Source organism: Heterocephalus glaber, unplaced genomic scaffold, assembly GCF_053883595.1.
Source record: "Heterocephalus glaber isolate CG9 unplaced genomic scaffold, H.glaber_assembly_v1.0 deba00001745, whole genome shotgun sequence".
NCBI lineage: Eukaryota > Metazoa > Chordata > Mammalia > Rodentia > Bathyergidae > Heterocephalus > Heterocephalus glaber.
In genome coordinates, this window is record NW_028258451.1 from 2,242,788 (window position 1) to 2,264,792 (window position 22,005).

At 41.2% G+C, this 22,005-nt stretch overlaps 1 protein-coding gene across 3 annotated transcripts; it reads left to right on the forward strand.

Annotated features, from left to right (window-relative positions):
• Nucleotides 1–7,871: 7,871 nt before the first annotated feature.
• Nucleotides 7,872–17,122, forward strand: Znf582 (zinc finger protein 582). Of its 3 annotated transcripts, none has more exons than XM_013066281.3 (5): nt 7,872–8,042; nt 9,542–9,647; nt 11,102–11,228; nt 11,445–11,540; nt 15,322–17,122. In XM_013066281.3, the coding sequence occupies exons 3-5, from the start codon at nt 11,195–11,197 to the stop codon at nt 16,617–16,619; spliced, it is 1,428 nt and encodes a 475-aa protein (XP_012921735.1). In that variant the 5' UTR covers nt 7,872–8,042; nt 9,542–9,647; nt 11,102–11,194; the 3' UTR covers nt 16,620–17,122. The 3 variants fall into 3 exon arrangements, with proteins under 3 accessions (XP_012921735.1, XP_012921734.1, XP_087057207.1); XM_013066280.3 differs by having other exon boundaries at nt 9,542–9,630; XM_087201081.1 differs by lacking the exon at nt 9,542–9,647 and having other exon boundaries at nt 7,892–8,042.
• The last annotated feature ends 4,883 nt before the right edge of the window (nt 17,123–22,005 follow it).

The following is a 22,005-nucleotide window of genomic DNA, read 5'->3' on the forward strand; positions in this document are numbered from 1 at the left end:
GGTTGTGTGCGCGTGCGTGGTGCTGGCCACGCTAGGCAACAGCGCTGGCGGCACAGCTGTGTTTAAGGTCTCGCTACCGTGGTGTGCTTTCTGTTTCTTTTCTGCCTAACCCTTTGATTTGTTGTTTATTGAGGGCTTGCAGTGTATCAGGCACTTTTGTGAGCTCTGGGGACACAACACTGGACAAGCAGACAAAAGTCCTGACCTTCATAGACCTAACATTCTTTTTTTTTTTTTTTTTTTTTTTTTTTTTTGGTAACGGGGATCTAACTCGGGACCTTTCACTTGCGAGGCAGGCGGCGGAACCACTGAGCTAAATCCCCGGCCCCACAGGCCCAACATTCTTAACTCGAGAAGACTTAAATTGAAGAAAATGATACTGATATTTTGTTTATTTTACTGATACATGTTCTAGTTGTTTTGAGACAGGGTCTTGCTATGTAGCCTAAGCTGTCCTCAAACTTGCTGCGATCCACCCCTTTCAAGTGCTGAGATCACAGAAGTGCACCATTACTCCCAGTTTTACCCATACCTATTATAAAGGAAGAGAGATTAAGATCATGCGGTTATTTGCTGTCCTTTACATTATTCAACCTGTCTTTGATAATGTTTTATATCAACTCATATCCCTAGATTTAACTACCATTCATGTCTTAGGAAGTTGATTATTGCTTTGACTCACTGAAGTCACCAATGATAAACAATATATGAGCTAAAAACTTAATTTGGTATACCAAAAAAATGCAGTTACGAGCTGGGGATTTAGCTCAGTGGTTCCGGTTCCTGCTACGCGAGCACAAGGTCCCGAGTTCGATCCCTGGTACTCCCCCCCCTCCCCCATGCAGTTATATTCACAAAGATAACTAAAATGCGATGAAGTTGAACAAATATGGCTAAAAGTAGAAAATGGTCAAATAAGTAACTAGAAAATAATTTTTAAACAAACGTGTGACAAGCGTCAAAATACTTTTAGGTTATTTTATTTTAAAGGTGGAGCAAAGCTGTATTAAGACCAGTCCCAGAGAACTGTTCCTGAGTGTAAAGAAGGTATACAATCCACAAAAATTGTAGTTGGTTATGTTTGAAATGATGATCATTTACTTGATTTTTCAAATCATACTCCTAAACTGTGAGTTACTTTTAGGGTTTTTAAATCTTTCCCCATTTCAAAAATATATAGAGATTGGGCTTTACACTGAAGAAGCTAGACTGTAACATTTTAATTAATTAATTTGTTCATTTTTTTTGGAGACAGGATCTCACCAAGTACCGGTATCTCTGAACTCACTATGTAGCTCAGGCTGGCCTCAAATTTGTGGTGATCCTCCTGCCTCAGCCTTCCTAGTGCTAGGATTACAGGTATGCAGCACCACACTGGGTTTAGATTGTAACATTTTTTTCAACCATTATCTCAAGCCTCTTGCACTGACAGAATCCTGTATAAATCTTAGTAAGCCACTAAATGAATTAAATTTTCTTTAATTGCATTAAAAACCATATTCATCCTCTTACATGGATAATCAGCAGATGTCTGCCTATCATCTCAAAGTTTATTGAAATAGTCTATGCAAAATCCCAAGTTGTAGAGATAACACAAGAAATCCACAGAGAAAGCCCCATTAAAATTTTTTTTGGCTTGCACCTGCACAAGGAAAATGCAATATGTTTACTTTGTCATAGGTTAGTATTGGAGCAAATTTAAGTCTGTGATCCATTTTGAATTACCCTCACTCCACCCTTGGCATGGACATCCAGTTGTTCCAGCACTGTTTATTGAAAAGACTACACTTCCTCCACTAAATAGTTTTTATACCTGTTGAAAATCAGAGGAAGGTGGGCATGCTGGCATTCTCCTGTTATCCCTAGCTCTCTGGGAGGTTGAGGCAGAAAGACTACAAGTTTAAGCTCAGTCCGGGAAATTTGGCGATTTAGTGAGACCTTAAAATAATAAATAACAAAGGGCTGGGAATGTAGCTCAGTAGTGCAAGCCTGGGTTCGATCTCCAGTACTGCAAAAAAAAGTCAGTGGAGATATCTGATAAGGACTCGTATTTAGAACATGGAAAGAACACCGAGCAACTCACCAAAAAAATATAAATAGGCCAGGCATGGTGGTGAAATAGGAGGTAGGGCATGGCAAAGCTGGCTGGGCAAATAAGCGGGATCTGTTCATTGTAAGACCCCAGGACACTGCAAAAGAATTCTCAGGACTGTATATGTGGAACTTCCTGTGGGATCCCACAAGATGTGGGGGACACAAAAGGACACAGATGACACAAGGACCCCACTATCATGACTCTTCATGGTAGCTTACTTGTCTTCTAGACCAGGATGCATTTTTAATTTTTCTTCTTTCCTCTTTTGTGTGACTCAATTTCACCCTGCAGAGCCAGTTTTTTCCTTACCTCATCACTCCCCACTTTTCAAATAAACTTTTGGTGTCGTTTTTGGCTTGTCTCATCCAATTCTTTGTTTAAGGCAAGAAGGGCCTGGAAAATATTTAACTGGTGAGGCATTTCTAAAGGAATTACCTATAACAGTGGTACACACCTGTAATCCCAATACTCAGGAGGCGGAGACACAAAGACTTCCACGAGTTTGAGGCCAGCCTCGGCTACATAGTGAGTCCATGATCAGCCTGAACTATAAAGCAAGATCCTGTCTCAAAAAGCCATAGGAACTGGGCGAGGTGGTGCATGCCTGTAATCCCAGCACTCAGGAGGCTGAGGCAGGAGGATTGCTGTGAGTTCGAGGCCAGCCTGGGCTACACAGTGACTTCAGGGCCAGACTAGACTACATAGTGAGTCCCTGTTGCAAAACAAACAAACAAACAAACAAACAAAACAAAACAAAAAAGCCATAGGAAAAAATAATAAAAATACAAAGAGTACATTTTTAAAATGGACAATGGACTTGAATAGATGTGTCTCCAAAGAAGATATATAAATGGTTTATAAGTACATGAAAGGCACTCCACATCGTCAGTCAGTGGGGAAAGGCAATTGAACCATCATGGCACACCACTTCATGCCCATTAGGATGGAGCGAATATAAACGATAAAGAGTGTTGGCAAGGATGAAAACAAAATGGAACCCTCACACACTTCTGGTATGAATGTCAAATGAGGCAGCTGCTTTGGGAAACATTCTAGAAGTCTTTCAACAAATTAAACACGTGGTCTGTTAGTTTGCTGAGGTAGCTGTGACACAATTCTACAGACTGAGTGTCAGAGCAACATTGAATTTATTTTCCCACATTCTGAAGGCTGGAAATCCAAGGACTGGTGTCAGCAGCTCTGGTTTCTCCTGAGACCTCCCTCCTACACTTCTTTCTGCTCTTCACATAGCTCATCCCTCTATGTCCGCACATCCAGGATGTCCTTGCCTCTTATAAATATCCCAGTCTTAATAAATTAGTGACACCCGAACAGCCTCACTTTAACTAAACCACCACATTAAGGACTCTTTCCAAATACATTACATTCTGAAGTATTGGGGTTGGGACTTCAGTACATGAATTGGAGTGAGGGGCATTCAGTCCATAACACGGGTTATCATATGACCCAGGAATTCCAATTCTAGGTTTATGTCTAAGAAAAACAGAACACATATAAATGCAAACACTAGTACACAAATGTTCACTGCAGAACTATTCGTAACAGAGTGGAAACAAATCAAATGTTCATATTATTCATTAAAATGCAACAAAATAGTTATACACGCGACAACGTGGATGAAACTTGACAATATTATACTAAGCATAGAAGCCAGTCACAAAAGACCACATATTGCATGCCTTTTTATATGAAATACCCAATATACTCATAGAAACAGAAAATAGATTAGTGGTTGCTTAGGGATGGTATGAGGGGATGGAGAATGGCCATTGATAGATACAAGGTTTCTTTTTGTTGTGATGTAAATGTTCTACAGTTAAGATTTTGGTGATGGTTATACAATTTGTGAAAATACTCATGAACTGTAGTTTTTTTTTTTTTGGTACCAAGGATCAAACTCCGGACCTTATGCTTGCGAGGCAGGCGGTGGCACCACTGAGCTAAATCCCCCCAGCCCCATGAACTGTACATTTCAAATGTGTAAATTGTGTGAATTATATCTTAATAAAGTTGTTAAAAACCACTTGAGATTATGAATTTAATTTGGGATTCTCTGTTCTGTTACATGGATCTGTCTGTACCTCTTTACCAATACCACATTACCCTGACTATAATAGCCATACAGTAAGTACTGACATTGGATGGAATGATTCCTCTCATTTTATTTTTGTCAAGACTCTCCTAGCTAATTTTTGAGCCTGTACTTTTTTTCTTTTTGGTACCTGGGATCGAACTCGGGTTCTTGCACTTGCGCAGCTGACAGCAAAACCACTGAGCTAAATCCCAACCCGAGCCTGTACTTTCCAATTAAACCATGATAAGTTTTCTAACCTTAGCTAAATCTGGGAAGAACTGAAATGTTTGTGATGTTGGGTGTTCCAATTCATTAACATGGTATAATCTCTCCATTTATTTGGGTCTTTAATTTCTTTCATCAGTGTTTTGCAATTTGCAGTGTCAGTACCTATACATACTTTGTTACATTAATATCCAGTATTTTATTTCCTTGGCTGCAAATGTAAGTTAAATTTCAGGCTTGACAACATTTTTAGTACAGGGAATTGTTGGTCAATTCTTGTTCACTTTTTTTGGGGGGGGGACCAGGTATTAAACTCAGGACCTTGTGCTTGCAAGGCAGGCGGCAGCACCACTGAGCTAAATCCCCAGCTAATTCTTGTTGAATTTATAGTCTGATGTCTTTCTGAACTCAAGTGATTCCTTCTAGGATCATTTGGTTTGTTTTTGTAGATTTCTTGGGTTTGCCTATGTGGACAATCATCTGCAAATAGAAAGTTTTATTTCTGACTTGTACTCCTTTTTAATTTTCCAGTATGTTGAATAAAGCGGTGAGATAAAGTGTTTTATCAACATTACAGGTACAGCATTCCATTCTTCACCATTAACTGTGATGTTAGCTCTAAGTTTTCTGTAGGCAAAGGGAAGCTGAAAGGTTAGGAGGCCATAAAAGACACAGCCTCAGCAACCTTTATTTTCTTAAAGCTAATGTGAGAGAGGTAGGTATTTGTGAAGGAATGATAACCTGTACAATGGTTTTGCAGTCAGGGAGATCTTGCCCTGAGATGCTGTCTACCAAGTTCTTTACTCTGCCTTTTTGTCTTTCTCTGGCTCCACTTAATGAGAACCAAGGGAACCCGGACCACATTTGGAGACACTGGGTGTTCTGTGGTGTGTGTGTGTGTGTGTGTGTGTGTGTGTGTGTGTGTGTGTGTGTGTGTGCGCGAGCTGAGGATTTTACCCAGGGCCTTGTACATGCTAGGGAAGCACTCTATCACTGAGCTACACCCCCTGCTCTAGATGTGGTCGTTTGTGGCCTCTTTCTTTTGGCACTGGACACACTTTTCTCTTGCTAATTTCATGGTCAATTGGGTGCTCTGCTAAGTATGTGTGTGTAGTAGGTGCTGGAAGCAGGGAGTGACAGTAATGCATCCTGGGTTTGAGAATCTTTTTGCAGATGTGTTAGGTGTTTCTCTGAAAATAGTTTTCAAAAATTGAAATCTGTAAATACACTATTTTGAAGGTACTATGGTCTGAATGTCCTACTATCTATGTGTTAAAATTTAAACACTTTCCTGCTGCCTTCAAATTTCAAGGACGGCATATGCAAGGAAGGTGGAGTTGTACCCAAATAAGCACCTTAGAAACAAGAAAGTTATGAAATGCTAGAAAAATTCAGCAGGGGAAATATTAAACTACAGCTCAGTGCCAAATACAGGATTCAAAGTATAGCCAGTTAGGTCTTTTAAATGGAAAAGAGAACTAGTTCCTCATTTACTGAAAATCCTCCAGTGATTTTTATGGATGTGGACTTTAGTTCTCATATCCTTGGTATCCAGGGCCCTTTGAGGAGCCTTAGATGTCAAGAATACTTCTTGGAGACATGAAGGTAGCTGGGTAGATTGCCTAAATTAAGCCATGCCTGAAACCTATCTATACCTATACTTCTAGCTAGAAGGGACAATAAATGCTCTGAGTGTTTAAGCCAGTTAAGACCTTTACTCTTATCCCCACCTGTATTCATCTTAATTTATGTCATAACATTGTAGTTAAAAAAGCAACCCTAGACTGCACCTGAGAGGAAGTAAATGGAGAAAAGGAACTGAAAGTTCCTGATCTTTTTCTTTGGGTCACCTTTATTATCTATGTGCTCTCCTTATAGTGTATTCTGCCTAGCACAACAACTTTAGCAGTCTTTTCTCAAGAGCTGTAGTAGTCTCCTGGATTTCTGAGCCATAATTAAAATATTCTTCCACATATACAGCTTATAATGAAATTTACCTCTGTACACCTTCTTGGGTACAGAAGTGCTTGTATAGATTAATTCAGACCTCAGATCAATTTGGAGTTGTTTGTTTTGTTTTGTTTTTGGTCCCACGGATAGAACTCAGGACCTTGCACTTTCCAGGCAGGAAGCAGCACCACTGAGCTAAATCCCCTGCCCAATTTGGAGTTTATTCTTTTCCATGATGTAAGGTATGGATGCATACATAAACAGGCCATCTGATGGATTTCTTCGAATAAGCATCTTTTTTACTTGAAGCAAAACATTTATTGGTAAATTTTAGATACACATGATAACATTCACAAAGGGAATTTGTAACCTGTATGTGATATATCTTTCTTTTTGTCCCATTCCCCTGCTCCCTTTGACCTCTCTTCCCCTCATTTACAAAAGCTTTGTTTCCGTCTTTTCCTTCTATTTTCTTGGTCCTTCTTTCCTTTCCCCTTCCCCTCTCCTTTGCTCCCCTTCTCATTTGAACATTTTCTTCCCATTTCCCAATATCTATTACACACTTTGGTCCTTATTTAGAATAAGGATCTTTGCAGAAAGAAAATATTAGCTTCATTAACATCATTATCTTTATTAGAAGCAGCAGCTGTAAATTATTTTCCATATGTTAGCTCATTTAGTCACCCCCAAAACTCAACAAGCCCTATTATCATTTTCACTTTCAAATGTGGAAACTCAGGCACATTTCTGAGAATGGGCCTCAGTTATTTTGGCTCCAAAGTTCACACAGTAACTGCTACATCACCGAAGTCACATGGTCTGAGGAAAAGAGGATCAAATCAGGGGGCATTACCTTGGATTCTGGGCCTGAGTCAAATATAGGGAAGGAATTGTCATTCAGAAACCAGGCCTAACAGTGCCTGACCAGCATCCAGGACGTCATGCCCTTAACCACACTAGACCATGCTGCCTTCACTTTCCCACACCAAAGAGAATGCACAACTTACTTAGCGGCGGTCTGGACCTTTTCCTAGAGATACCACCCCATAACAGGAAACTCCTCGACATGTCTTACAATTCACATTCTCCTTCATAATCCACCTGTCTTACCAGGTGTATTTAAAATTAGTGACCAGATAAAATCTAAGGGTTCCTCCTTCCCATCTTGCTGGTGAAATATTACACAGAAACGGAGATTTAATGGATGAGAAAACTTTTCATACACACTTTCACACAGTCACATACAATTGTGTATCCACCATTTGACGGCCCCTGTCACACACTCAACGAGCCACGCAGAGTTAGAACCAAACACCACACACCTTCACAATAACCACTGCATACACAGCGACAGTCACTCGCTCACAACCAGGGAATCAAGCATCAGCATAAAAAGGACTCCAACTCTGGCCCTTCGCCTGGGTATACGCGCACGCGCGCACGGTGGGCGGCGCCCTGCGAAACATCGCGAGATAGGGTATTAGGGTTTGGCCGTCGCCTTGGGGACTGGAGATCACACTGCCCAGAAAACACCGCGACGCCGGCCAATCACGGCGCTGCACCAGCGACGCCTGCGCCATCTTCCGGCTCTGGACGAGGAGTCCGTCAGTGCCGAGTGGAAGAGCCCACTGGCTCGCACAGCGCGGCTTCGGTAGCAGCTGGATCTAGGAGCAGCAGGTGAGGTGCTCGGTTTTCCGAGCGCTCCGGGGTCCGTGCGAGAGCGGACACCGCGGCCTGGCAAGTTCCGAGCCCAAGAGGCATCGGGACGGTCGGCCCCGCGTCGATGCGCGGCTCTTGCGGCTGTGGACCACACTTCCCGTTGACCCCTGCGCGCGCCGCCCTCTCCCCAGCCCCAGCGGGAGGGAGGAGTAGAGGGGTCCCGTCCCCTGGGATCTCGCCTAATTTGCATTTATTTGCGTGTGTGTGTGTGTGTGTGTGTGTGTGTGTGTGTGTGTGTATGTGTATGTATGTGTTAATCTGGAACGAAGATTTGTTTTATGAGTTCCTCCAAGAGTTGCAAGACCCCAGAAGATTGAAAATCACTAGTTTAGAGGCAGAGATTATCTCTGGGGGTATTTTAGATGATCTTTTTCAAATTGTGCCTCCGACAGTGGAGAAACGAATGGTTAAATCACAGGTTGTCCATGTAATAAGATACAGTACTGCTTATAAAAGTGGTTATCATAAGGAAAAACTTCCTATTGTGTGATATTTACCAATATTCATAATCACGTACATGTTAGAGTGAAATATTGTAACACGCCAGGCACTGTCCTGTGCTCTTTTACAAAATAATACTCATTTAGTGATGAACTCAAGGAGTGGTTAAATGACAACTTGCAAAATACTTGTGTGTTTTCTGTTCAGTTGTGTGTGTGTGTGTGTGTGTGTGTGTGTGTGTGTGTTTTGAGCCTGTGTTTCAGTAAACAGGTGAGTTTGGCTTCTGTTTGATGAATGTTCTCATATTATGCAAAGGATCTAGTTGTGAATATCTTTCCCTGACAGTTACTGTTGCCCAGCACCAATTTTGATTGTTGTGAGGTGTTTCATTTTATGGCTGTGCCAAAAATGATTCACCTACTGTGGATTTAGTGTAATAATTTTGTATTCTGTCTTAAGCAGATGTGTCGCACAGATGCTTTGCGCACTGCTGTGTCTTTATAGAAGGGCACATTTATGTGCTGACAGTGGAGTCCTGGCCCTGCTCCATTTACCTTTTCAAATTGTCCCCTGCAGCTACACCCTGTTTGTTGACTAATGGTAGACCCTAAAAATGGTGTCCACAAGCCTCAGGTTGGGCTGTGGAGCTCTTTAAATTTGAAAGTTGGGAAAAGAGCTGAGTAGACTTCTGAAGATAATTACATTTGATGTGTAAGAGAATTAAATGGCTTGGTCTTAGGCAGGCTTTAACTAGGCGTGGAGCTATGCAAATTATGGAGGCCCTCAGCCACTGGAACTGGTGTGAGCATCTCAGTCTGAGATTTGTATATGCAGCAAGGCACTTTAGGGAAATGAAACAGAAAGGATCGCTGTTTCCTTGGCAGTAGCTAATGCTGGTTTCCTGTAGTTGGGTGACAGCTACAATTTGAGGGCAGGGAGGTGGGGTCTTGTAACCTTGGCATTCTGGGAGCTGTGAGGCAAGCCTACCCTCTCATATTTGCTCTTTCCTCCTCCAGCTCTGCCATCTTATGATTCAGTCCATCCCCACAAGAGGAGCCTGGACAAGGACCCAGCAGCCCTTGAGATTCTAAAAGTCATGTCCCTCGTGAGTTTTAAAATCATGTAAATATTTGTTTTCCTTATCCTGAAACTTCCCACCTGGGTTCCATCCATTAATTTGGCTCTCAGAGGTCCCCATTTTAGGGAATAAAAGGAGCACACGGACAGTTCCCCACCAGTTGGCCCCTCTGACAAATTTATTCTGAGTAGCATTCCACATCTCCTGATACTCAGTCTTGGGTTAGGAGGCCAGATGGAGTAGAAATCTATTTCCCTGTCTGAGATGAGAGCATTCCTGTGGGAAGTGAGGTTTGAAGATTTGGGAATGACCCTCAAGAGACATCACATAGAAAAGCAGGGAGTGAAGTTGGTTGGGCTCATTTCCGTGAGTGGTGCCATGTCTTGCATTGAAAGAGATTGACATTTGGGTGTAATGGAGTCTTAGCTGGGAATATGAGAAACTGGGTGCTAGAATTAAACTCTTTTGTTTGAAGTTGCAGAACACTTGATTCTGAATCATTCATTAGCTTCTTCAGCTTAAGATCAAGAGAAGTGTGGAGCTAAGCATGATAGGTAATAGGTTAGATTATCAGCCAGATCATTGTAGTATCAGACCTTGCAAGAGTAGAGAAATCTGATCCAGCCTCTGAATCCAAAATAAGAGAATGTTTGAGTCATTTTTTTCGCTTGATAGAAAACTGTACAGTCAACAGAAGTGATTGCTCTTGATTTTACTCATAAAGAAAATGTTTGCAGCCACCTGGGTGGTACAGCCTGTAATCCCAGCCCTCCGGGAGGCTGAGGCAATAGGGCCACAAGTTCAGGTCCAGTCTGGGGAATTAGCAGCTTAGTGAGACCCTCTAAATAAAGGGATGGATAGCTACATGAAGAAAGAAATAAAGCTAAAGAAATAAAGAAAAGCAAGCAAGCAAGCCTGGGGAGATAGCTCAGTGCAGAGACCCTGGGCTCAATCCTTGTAACCACACGTGCACGCGCGTGCGCGCGCACACACACACACACACACACACTATATATATATATGATCTGATATAATGATGTGCTTAGGTTTTCAGGAAATTCTTGACTTACATGAAAATCTTGTTTCTAAGATCTTTTATAAAATTTCTTGAAACAAAACATTTGGGAAAAGTCCATCAAGTATCTCTTTTGTTATTCCATGAAGATAGAAATAATAGTCGTATCTTAATTGGTAAGTTCTTATATGCTGAGCACAGTGGGCAGCGTATTTCATTACATTATTCCCTTCAGTAAAAAGAAGTCCATGTTCTCGAATCTCCACTTCAGACCTGTGTATAGGAGCTCCGATCTGCAGGGAAGAGGGTGTTTGAGAATATCAAAGTTGTTTTCCTCATGCCTGTTTCCTCTGTCACATGTTATATCCAGCCCCAGCCTTTTGTTCACCAGAACAGACCCTTCAAAGCCCTTCTCCAGCTCCTTTCATCCCACTGGGAAACATTGGCTTGATTGGTATTTGTCTTTCATGTCCTTTCTTCCAGGGGCCAGCATTGTTCAGGGATGTGGTCGTAGTCTTCTCCCAAGAGGAGTGGGAGTGGCTGGAGCCTGCGCAAAGGGAGCTGTACAGGGAAGTGATGCTGGAGACGTACAGCAACCTGGTTTCGCTGGGTAAGGTGGTTGGTCTGTTAGTTTGGAGCGGGTCCGGGGAACTGCTCTGTTCCTGGTGCTTTTCAGTGTGGTGACCTGTTGGTCATGTGGGAGTGGCTGAAGAGCAGCCCACTGGCTGAGGCTGTGTGCTCCCTTCCCCCAGCCTTCCTGTGGCTGCCCTGGAGTGAATTCTGGGCCCCCCACAGTATAACCGGTGGTGTTTCTTCTCATGTCCAGGTCTTGCCACATCCAAACCTGATGTGATCTCCTTTCTGGAGGAAGGCAGAGAGCCCTGGGTGGAGGAGAAGGTGACAGTGGGAGGCCTGTGTCCAGGTGAGTGAGGCATCAGTGGCAACACAGCAGCCCCTGAAATCAGGTCAGCAAGGAACGGACCCTCGCAGTAGAAAATCTTCCAGGCTGCCAGACCCAGGACCCATTTTTGTCATCCTCCTCCTCAGCTGATCAGTAAAATTTAACAAAGGTTGTTGCCTCTTCCTTTCTGAAACATTAAAAAAAAGTTCAACCAGTATTTAGGGAGATAGTGAATATAAATGTGGTTCCTAAGAAACATATTTTCTCCTTGGAAAGTTAGCTGTGTCCTTTAACCACTTTTGTAAGGGAATTTGTATTGGTTGGTTGAATTTTGGAGAGGCACCAGCAGGTGTTCATTGAGCTTTTGTGATGCTCCACAGAGTGTGCCGCAGTGAGGGAGGCGGAAATTACCCCTGCCTTCCTGGAACTCGCACACGCACACACATGCATGCGCACGCATGCACACACACGCACACACACTTTGGGGAGGTGACTGGATTATGCATGTTTGAAACTCATCAGTGGATTAGTCCACTGATTTGTATATAGCTAAATGTGATGTTGGGAGGTGAAGCCTGGTTGGAGGAGGCACATCACTGGGGGTGTGGCCTGGAAGGGTCTATTTCCCTCCCTCCTCTCTTGATGTCTCTCTGATTCCGGCCACCATGCCATGAACTGTTTCTCCTCTGCCATGCCTTCTGTAGCCTACCCAGAAACCCCCAGAAGTGTACTTTACTATTGTCTGGCTCTAAAGCCAGTCAAATTGAAAATCCAGCTTAACTGTCACAGTAGTTTATAAAGTAAAGAGATTTATTTTGCTCACAATTCTAGCCCGGACAGCATGGTGCTGGTCTCTGGTGAGGTCCCTCAAGCTGCATGTCACATTAGGTGGAGAAATGGGAGGGGAACTGGCTGCATAAAGTAGGGGCCAAACGTATGGGATGACCTCCCTTTCAACAACCCTTTTTTGTGAGAACTAATCTAGTTATAGGAGACCTAAGCCAGTCCTAAGAGATGGGATTAATCCTTTCTGAGGGTAGCTTTCCTGTGCTTTAATCACCTCCCACTAGGTCCTCACCTGCTTTTTTGTCCAGCACTGGGAATCAAGCCAAGGCCTTATTCATGGTAGGCAGGTGCGCTGCCACTGAGCTACACCCCGCTTCTAAATATCCCAGCACCTCAGTACCATTCCATTCCATTCCAAGTGCTTCTAGCATATGATTGTGAGACAAATAATACCACTAGGTATGAAAGATAGGTAAAGATCCAGATTTATAATAAATCACCAAAAAGAGAGCTGTGTTCTGTCTTCATGCTCCACAAAATTAGAGAAGGTACGTGTATGAGCTTATATCACTGGAAGGACTAAGAATCAATATTTTATTGTTGTCCCCAACTGTTTTTGTTTTTGAGACAGGGTCTCGCTGTGTAGTTCAGGCTGGCCTTGGCCTCACTATGGAGCCTAGGCTGGCCTTGAACTTGGAGAAATCCCCCTGCCTCAGCCTCCTGAGTGCTAGGATTACAGGCATGTGCCACCATGCCCAGCCCCAACTCTTATTTGTCCTCAATTATTACCATTTAAGTTTGATATTCTAACAGTTTAAACATTTAAATTATGCTAAACAGCAAACACTTGTTTGAAATGAAAACCAAGAAATTTGGTTTTTTTGTTTTGTTTTATTTTTGGTTTGTTTGTTTTTTTGGTACTGGGGATCAAACTGAGGACCTTGTACTTGTGAGGCAGGCAGTGGGACTGCTGAGCTAAATCCCTGACCCAGAAACCAGAAAATTAAGACTAGATATTCAAATAATTAACTTCACTGCCAGATCTTATCAGGAAATGTGAAAATACAGAAGACCTTGCTGTTATTACTATGTTACAACTTTACAAAGAGTTAAAAGCCAGAAGCTAGAAACTGTGACGATAGTCATCTCTTTGGATAGTTTTTATACAGTACTCATATAACTAGAGATGGCTTTATTTGGAAGAGTAGAAAAGTGCTCATGGAACAAACACTATACTCGGTCATAAATCAGCACACGTCACCCATGTGAGTGTGGTAGAGAAAGGCATTCTGGAGAAAGGAGTACCTTTAAAGCCATTTCCATGTAGCAGCCAGGGATTTTTTTCCATATTACCAACCAAATAAATAAGTCGAGTATTCCTACAGTGAAATGTCCACTTAGGCATAGTTAGCTGTTTCTTCTGTCCACCGAGCTAGCTTTAATATTCCATGATGTGCTGCACTCTTGGTTTGCTGGTTTGGTTGGATGGTAGCCAGATGTTCTGACCATGGAGAAGATCTACACATAGGTGGCCATCACAATGGCTCCTTGAATCTGCCTCGCCAGATGAATCATTAGACTGCAGTAGAGACCGAGAGCCTTCCTCTTGACCAAGCAAGCTCAGTGTCTGAAAAAATGTCTGTACATTGTTTCATTCTTACAGTGTCATGGGGATTCACTATCGTGGCAAAGTTTTTGAGATGACAGCGGCCAGCATCATTCTTACAAAATCTGATGCTTCTTCTTTATCTTGCGTTATAGAAGCAATCTTATGTTCTAGTAGTTTTTGCTTAATACTTTCACAAATAACAGAATGAGTACAAGGTTTGCCACCATCTGAAGCAAACATGCCCCTGTAAATGTCTCTAAGGCCCTCTGCCTGATATGCTAGGAACACATTCAGAAGCACTCATCTTTTTCCTGTGATTCCTTGCATCAAGCTGGAAATGAGTCTTTTGAAGCCACATGTATGTGGGTGCTGCCACTGCAGTATAACCCACCACTGCACTTGCAGTCATGTGCTGTATTGAACCTGGATTGTATACACTGGTCGACTTCTGCTTGCAATTTGAATAAGCAGCAAAGTGTGTTGTGTGGAAGGGGCTCACTGCCAGCAAATCAAGTCTGATCCTCTACACAAGGAGCAAGGACCTTTTCCAAGCTCACCTTTAAGTGCTGGGAAGTTCAGGGAGAAGCCACTCACTCAGTAGACCTTGCTGTCAGCTAAACTTCAGATATGAACCCACCACAGAGTAAGACAGCAGATGAGTTATGATGTTTCCAGTGTGCATGTACGGATAGCTGCCAGGGTTCCAGCACATCTGGCAGACAGACGAGCCGGTGTGTCCTCTGGGTCATTCTTTCTCCACATGTCTGTGGTGAGGCTGGACACAGATACAGCCATACCCCCTTCCTGTCACTTTTTTTTCTTTTTTTTGGTGGTAAATACACATAACAAAATTACCATTTTAACCATTTTAAGTGTACAGTTCAGTAGTTCTAAGTGCATTCACATTGTTTACAACCATTACCATGCGCATCTCTGGAATGTTTTCATTTGTGATATCTCTGATTTAGTGTACCCTAGGGAAGTACAGTGTATATTCGATAAAATGTGTGTTTTAAGTGCAGTGTATCAAATGACAGATTCATATACCTATGTAACCCTCACCACCATCAAGACAGGACATCTCCTGTCACCCTGAAGAGCTCCCTGTGCCCCTTTGTGCTCCTCCTGCACAAACCCTCTCACCCCAGTGATTTGCAGAAAGCACTCAACAGATTTGTCTTTTTTGTAGTCTCAGAGAAACCATTCAGTTAAAAAAAGACAAAAACAAAACAAAGTGAAACAACATGGTTCAGAGGTGATTGGGAGCTACACTTAACATTTTAGAACTACTCTTATAACTTCCTTCTTTGATTACCCTCCTCATCTCATTATAGTATTACCTCTTTCTCTTTTTTTATTGCCCCACTTTCTAATTGTTTAGCCAATACTCTATTTGTTCTTTTGCAGTATTGGAGTCTGAATATTATACCAAAGCCCTGTCTCCAAAGCGGGATGCTTATGATGTTGAATCCCCGCAGTGGGAAATAATGGAAAGCCTTACGAGCTATGGCCTTGAGTGTGCAAGTTTCCAAGATGACTGGGAATGCAAAAGCCAATTTGATGAACAACCAGGAAATCCAGGCAGACATTTCAGTGAAATGTTAGACAGTCATGAGGGTATGCCTACTTTCAACCAGCAAGCATCCCTCACTTTTTATCAAAAATTCCATACTGGAGGAAATCCCTGTGGATATAATAAATGTAGAAAAGACTTCTGGCAAGAGGAATTCCTTATTAATCATCAAGGCATTCATACTAACGAGAAACCCTATAAATGTAAGGAATGTGGGAAGGCCTTCAAATATGGCTCACGACTAGTTCAACATGAGAACATTCATTCTGGCAAGAAACCCTATGAATGTAAGGAATGTGGAAAGGCCTTCAATTCTGGTTCAAATTTCATACAACACCAGAGAGTTCATACTGGGGAGAAACCATATGAATGCAAAGATTGTGCAAAGGCCTTTAGTCGAAGCTCACAGTTGATTGAACATCAGCGTATTCATACTGGTGAGAAACCCTATCAGTGTAAAGAATGTAGCAAGGCCTTCAATCGCATCTCACATCTTAAAGTTCATTACAGAATTCATACTGGTGAAAAACCTTACTTGTGTAAGGAATGTGGGAAGACCTTCAGTCATCGTTCTCAGTTAATCCAACATCAGACTGTTCATACTGGCAAAAAACTTTATGAATGTAAAGAATGTGGGAAGGCCTTCAATCAGGGATCCACTCTTATTCGCCATCAGAGAATTCATACTGGTGAGAAACCCTATGAATGTAAGGTGTGTAGAAAGACCTTTAGAGTGAGCTCACAGCTTAAGCAACATCAGAGAATTCACACTGGAGAGAAACCGTACCAGTGTAAGGTTTGTGGAAGGTCCTTCAAACGGGTCTCACACCTCAGTGTCCATTACAGAATTCACACTGGTGAGAAGCCATATGAATGTAAGGAGTGTGGAAAGACCTTCAGTCACTGCTCCCAACTGATTCAACATCAGGAAATTCACACTGAGGAAAAGCCCTGTGAATACAAGGAATGTGGGAGGATCTTAAGTCATGATTCAGCTACTCTTCAACATCAGAGACTGCACAGTAGAGAAACACATGTGAATGTAATAAATGTAGAAAAGCCTTCCATCAGTACTTACCCACTATTCATCATTAGAGAGTTTATGTTGGCGAGCAACCGAAAAGCCCATTAGCCTAGGCCAGAGGTGGTGAACATATAGCATGTGTACCACAGAGGGCTGTTTGTTATTGAAAGCTCTAAAAGTTCGTCCTCATTGTTTCAGAGCTTTCAGTGATACAGACACTGTGCACTGTGGCACACATGCCATAGGTTCCCACCGCTGGCCTAAGCTAAACACAGCTAACTCCTGCATCTTAGACGTGAGAACTACAGTGTAAAAGAGAATGCCTTCATTCTGAGTTTATCCTAAGTCAGAACATTTCATATAAAATTTTTATAAATCTAAATTCTTTAGACTACAGTTGTCAAAAAAGCAGGGAAAGGTTGGAAAGTTGTCACTAACATTCCAGAATTACATTTTCTAACCAAATTTTGTTTTCACAACAATCTAAAGTTTTAGTTTTCTCAGAAAAAAAAAAACCTAACCAAATACTCTTGGATTAACAAGGAAATAAATTATGCAAATACCAAGAATGTAGTAAAGAGAATGAACTGAGAGTTTTACATGCTTAGCGGTGAGATAGCCTTTAATTTTTGTCCCCTTTAAATGTATGTATGTATGTGAAAACCCGAGACTGCTCAGACAACACAAAATGTACTGTTCACGACAACCACACACCCATGCAGCAAAGAAGATATTAATAGAAAATGAAAACAGAAAAGGATGACATAAAGGGTGATCAATCATTTTACAGTAATCCCAGTTCTTGTTATTTCTGTTAATCTAAATTCGGGAGAATGTTTCTTGATTTCCACACTGTTACATTGTTTTGTGTTCTTGCTTATGACTCAGTTGCCTGTACAGCATCCATTCTCTGTTCTTACTGGCAGCAGCTGTGTCTTGCCCTAGAGTTTGCAGGTATGAGACTCTGATTTTCCAACCTTGTGTGCTGCTCAGAGTGCCCAGTTTCTTCCATTGTTGGCCAGTGGAATCTGCTGGGTCTTCTAGGAAGAATTTTCCTCATTCAGGGGATAGAGACTGAAGATTCCCTCTTCTCTCACTTCCTGCTTTTAAACCTTTCCCTATGGTAATGTGATGCCAGCAGCCACCTTGGAACCAAGATGGGGAGACGACCTCAGAGAAGCTGACTCAGCTTCCCACCCAGTTCTGGAACTGCCTCTTTGATGATTTGTTTAAGAAACATAAGCTGAAGTTAACTTTTGTTGGATATTTTGTAAATTATTAGTAGAAAGCATCCTAAATGATGTAAGATCAAAATTTATTATCAGTAAAATGGCCTGAAAATACCTACAGTTTTTGAATTTGACATTCTTTGACATTATTTGTGGCTAACTAATTAAAAAGTTATACAGTAAAACCTTTAATCAAACCAGGAATTAGCAGAAACCCTTCAATATTCAAGCGTTTCTCTTCAATTTTTAGAACAAGACCAGCATACTCAATTCTTTAGTACTAATTGATATAGTATAATGAAGTATTATAAGAGAAGTGATTAGCTCATTATTTGAAGATCTACACAAGAAAAACAGTCAACCATATAAACTGGAATATTAGATCCACAGCATGCTCAATATCACTTCTCTGTATCAGCAATAACAACCTGGAAAATAATATCTATAAATGTAACAGAAAAGTATAAAATTTCTAGGAATTAAAAGTACCCTAGGTTTTATGGGGGAAAATTGAAAACTATTAAAAGCCACAAAAGCATTGGAAAATAGCCTATATTCTATCAAGTCCTTCAAATTTAAATATTCAGTGCAGTTCCAATCAAAACTCCAGGTTGACTTTTCAAGGTAAAACTAATTCTAAGTTTAGTTTCAAGAGGTAAAATCTATGATTAGTTCAACTTTGAAAAAGAAGAACAAATAACCAAAATTAAAGAGCAAACAAATATGTAAGAAGCAGTATAGTATAAGAGACACATAGATCAATGGAATGTCATAGTCAAAGACATGCAAATATAAGAACATTCTATACTATATGATAAAGGTGGCTGTGAAGATTGTGATGAAAATGTGGCCCAGAGGTGCTGTTGGAGAAGCCCCCCAACGGCCCAGCCCCTCTGAATCCACTACCACGTGTGTGCCTGGGCAGTCAGCACAATGGAGTCCTCCCACCTGGCCCCTTCCCACACTGTGGCACTCCTCTGACACATCACTTTGTTTTGGCCACTTCCTGTTAGTCTGACCAGAACTTTATTATAAGTAAACTGTGGGGTGAGGCTTGCAGCCAGTCCTTCACAGGTGTTAGACGTTCTTGTCAGCGGAGTTCGAGGCACTTTCCTCTATATCCTTCAAAAATGTCTCTCTAATCTCTCAGTCTCTCTTCTCTCTTTTGTTTTTTGAGACAGTCTATGTAGTTCAGGCTGGCCTCAAATTGATGGTGATCCTCCTGCCTCAGCCTCCTGAATGCTGGGATTACAGGGGTGTACCACCATGGCCGGCCCTTATTAATCTCTTGCACATCTAAATCCACCCTGGCATCTACTTCCAGGAGGACCCAAACCAACATACTGAAAAAATCATGAATAGCCTGATTCTTGAGTTAACGTTATTGAAAGAAATTGCCTTTATATAAAGAAAACTATAATTGCACCCTTTCTAATACTGTGATTGCAAGTGAATCTCAGGTGGATTGAAAAATAAGGTGTAATTCTTTGATGATTATAAAAGCTATTTTATTACGTTTTTGAACAGGCTTCAACATTGATCTATCACTTAAACTAGTCTAGTTTATTTTTATACTTTTTTTTTCTTTTGGTACTGGAGATCAAACTCTGGACCTTGAGGTTTCAAGGCAGGTGGTGGAACCACTAAGCTAAATCCACGGCCCTATTTTTATACTTTTTATTATTACATTTATTGGTATAATTTAGATGTACATGATGATCACATTTGTCGTATGGAATTTGTAAGTGTACATGATATATCTTGATTCTTATTTCCATTCCCCTCCCCTCCCTTCTATCCCTCTTCCCCTCCTTATTTAAAGAGCTTTGTTTCCATTTTATCTTTTCTCATTTTTTCTTTTCCCTCCCTTCCTTAACCCCTTCCCCCTCCCTTGTGCCCTTTCCCATTTGAACATTTGGTCGCTATTTTGCAATATCCATTATACATTTTGGTCCTTATTTACACTCAGTTTCTCACACCAAAGAAACAATGCAATAATTACATGTGTATCCGATTTATTTCACTTAAGAGTATGGTCTTCTAGGTGTATCAATTTACATAGAAATGTCTCAAGTTTATCCTTTATGGCTGAGTAGTACTCCAGTGTATAAAAAACCACATCTTTATCCGTTTATCAGTTGATGGGCATTTGGGCTATTTCCAAGATTTAGCTATTACAAACTGTGCCGCTATAAACATGGGTGTGCATATATTGCTGTGGTATGATGTTTTTAATTCTTTCGGGAAGATATGAAGAATGGGGAATAGCTGAGTCAAATGGAACCTCTAGTCCTATTCCTGCCCCCCTCCCATACTGGGGATCAAACTCGGGACTTTGAGCATGCAAGGCAGGCACTGTGCCACTGAGCTAAATCCCTGGCCCTTTTAGTCCTACTTTTTTGAGAAATCTTCACTAATATCAACAGTGGTTGCATCAGTCTACACTCCCACCAACAATGGAGAAGGGTTCCTTTTTCCCACTGCCCCACCAGCATTTGTTAGTGGTTAATTTCTTGATAGCAGCTGTTCTTTCTGGAATGAGTGGGTTCTTTCTCAGCATTTTAATTTGCATCTCTAATGTTGATCATTTTTTCATATATCTCTTTGCTGTTTGTACTTCATCTGAGAAGTGTGTATTCATCTCAGATTCCCATTTTTGGATTGGGTCTTTAAATTTGCGGGGTTTGATTTTTTTCAGTTCTTTATATATTCTATTTGGTCTTTTATTCTATTTGTCTAAGGAATAGCTGGAAAAAAATTTTCCCACTCTAAGGGTTATTTCTTCACTCTGTTGGTGATTTCTTCTACTGTGCAAAAGCTTTTTAATAAGATGAGGTCCTAGTTGTTCTTTGTAATATTTCCCATGCAATTGGGGTTTTGTTCATAAAATCTTTGGCTACTCCTATGTCTTCAAGAGTTCTACCTATTCTCTCTTCCAGCAGATTTAGTGTTTCTGTTTTAATATTTAGATCATTGATCCATTCTGATTTTAGGTTAGTGCATGGTGAGAGACATAGGTCTAGTTTTAGTGTTTGGCTAAAGCCAGTTTTTCCAGCACCATTTATTAAAGAGGCTATCTTTCTTACAGTGAAGATGTTTAGCCCCTTTGTTGAAGATAAGGTGGCTGAGTGTGTTTGGAGTTGTTTCTTTATTTTCTCATCTGTTTCACTGATACTTGAGTCTTTTTTCCCCCCAGTACCATGCTGTTTTTATCACAGTAGCTCTGTACTATGGTTTCAAGTCAGGGACTGTGATGCTCCCTGCCTTGTTTTGCTGCCCAGATTTTTTTTCTATTTTAGGTCTCTTCTGGTTCCAAATGAATTTTAGGAATGTTTTCTCTAATTCTGTGAGGTATGCTATTGATGTTTTGATTGGGTTGCATTAAATCTGTATAACTATTTTGAGAGTATGGCCACTTGGTTTTTTTTGGTACCATGGATCAAACTTGGGACCTTGTGCTTGTGAGGCAGGCGGTAGAACTGCTGAGCTAAATCCCCAGCCCTGGCCATTTTCACTATGTTGGTACTTCCTACCCAAGAGCAAGGGATAGCTTTACATTTTCTGATATCCTCTTTGATCTCCTTTTTCAGAGTACTGTAGTTTTCAATGTAAAGATCTTTTACTTCCTTTGATAGATTGATTCCTAAGTATTTCATTTTTTTTCTATGCTATTGTGAAAGGTGTTTCCCTAATTTCTCACGCAGTAAATTTGTTATTTGTGTGCAGGAATGCTATTGATTTTTGAGCGTTGACCTTGTATCCAGCTACAGGACTGAATTTGGTTATTAAATCTAGAAGTCTTTTGGTGGAGTTTTTGAGATCCTCTATGTAGACTATCACGTCATCTGCAGATAATGATAATTTAACTTCTTCTTTAAGGACTGATTTTTGTATATATTCATTGAACTTTTTGGCTGGCCTCAAAGTCCTGACAATCCTCCTGCCTTAGCCTCCCAACTGCTGGGATTACAGGCATGCACCACCATGCCCAGCTAAGCTCTGAGAACTATACACATCTACATTTCTCATTTCCAAGATTTCTGCCTTTTAAATTATGTTTTGCCTAAAAAGACACATAACTAATCCCGTATTTACGAACCACACCTTTTATCAGTACATAATATTCCATTTTAACCTACAAAATCCAGCCTGTTGCTTGTTTTAAAAGTAAAATCTTAGTGGAGAACACCCCTGCTCATTGCTGGTTGTTGGTGACTGCATTCACACCATTACAGCAGGGCTGATTAGTCACAAGAGAGACTGGG